The sequence below is a fragment of the Galeopterus variegatus genome, unplaced genomic scaffold, assembly GCF_000696425.1.
Source record: "Galeopterus variegatus unplaced genomic scaffold, G_variegatus-3.0.2 Scaffold9583, whole genome shotgun sequence".
NCBI lineage: Eukaryota > Metazoa > Chordata > Mammalia > Dermoptera > Cynocephalidae > Galeopterus > Galeopterus variegatus.
In genome coordinates this window covers 33,105-33,575 of record NW_007735694.1, presented here as the reverse complement: position 1 = coordinate 33,575, position 471 = coordinate 33,105, and the positions used below count along the sequence as shown (strand labels likewise).

Sequence of the window (471 nt, the reverse complement as noted above, 5' to 3'; positions counted from 1 at the left end):
GCCGCCTCCGCCGTCGGGGCCCGGGAGCACGCCGAGGCTGGGTGGCACGCGCGTGCACCGCCGCGCCAGGCGCACGAGGCGCTCTCGGCTCAGGCCTCCCACGGCCAGCCCCTCCACCTCCAGGATTTGGTCCCCAGGCCGCAGCCCCCCGGCATGCGCGCTGCTCCCCTCGGCCACCTCCAGGACGAAGCAGGGGCCAGAGCCGCCCAGACGGAAGCCGAAGTCCTCAGGCCAGCCTTGGTTGGTGGCCGGCATGGCAGCGGTCGCGGTGTGGCTGGAGAGGGGGACAGCACAGGGATTGCTTGCAGCCATGTAGTGGCTCCGCAATCTCTCAAAGGCCAAGGGATGTGCCAGTCTGAGCCTCTGCTTCTCGCAGCCTCCACCCTCTGACTGTCTGTCTTATTTCCCCTCCCTCTGCCCTTTTCCCCCTTCTCCATTCAGCTGCCTCTCTGGACCTGAGTCTTTCCACCT

General features: G+C 68.2%; 1 protein-coding gene across 1 annotated transcript in view; it reads right to left on the bottom strand.

Moving 5' to 3' along the window:
* GRID2IP (glutamate receptor, ionotropic, delta 2 (Grid2) interacting protein) overlaps positions 1–255 on the bottom strand; it is a 35,498-nt gene extending 35,243 nt beyond the window's left edge. The window contains exon 1 of the mRNA XM_008593731.1: positions 2–255. Within this exon, the coding sequence (XP_008591953.1) occupies positions 2–255 (254 nt within the window). The remainder of the gene's footprint in view (position 1) is intronic.
* Positions 256–471: the final 216 nt, after the last annotated feature.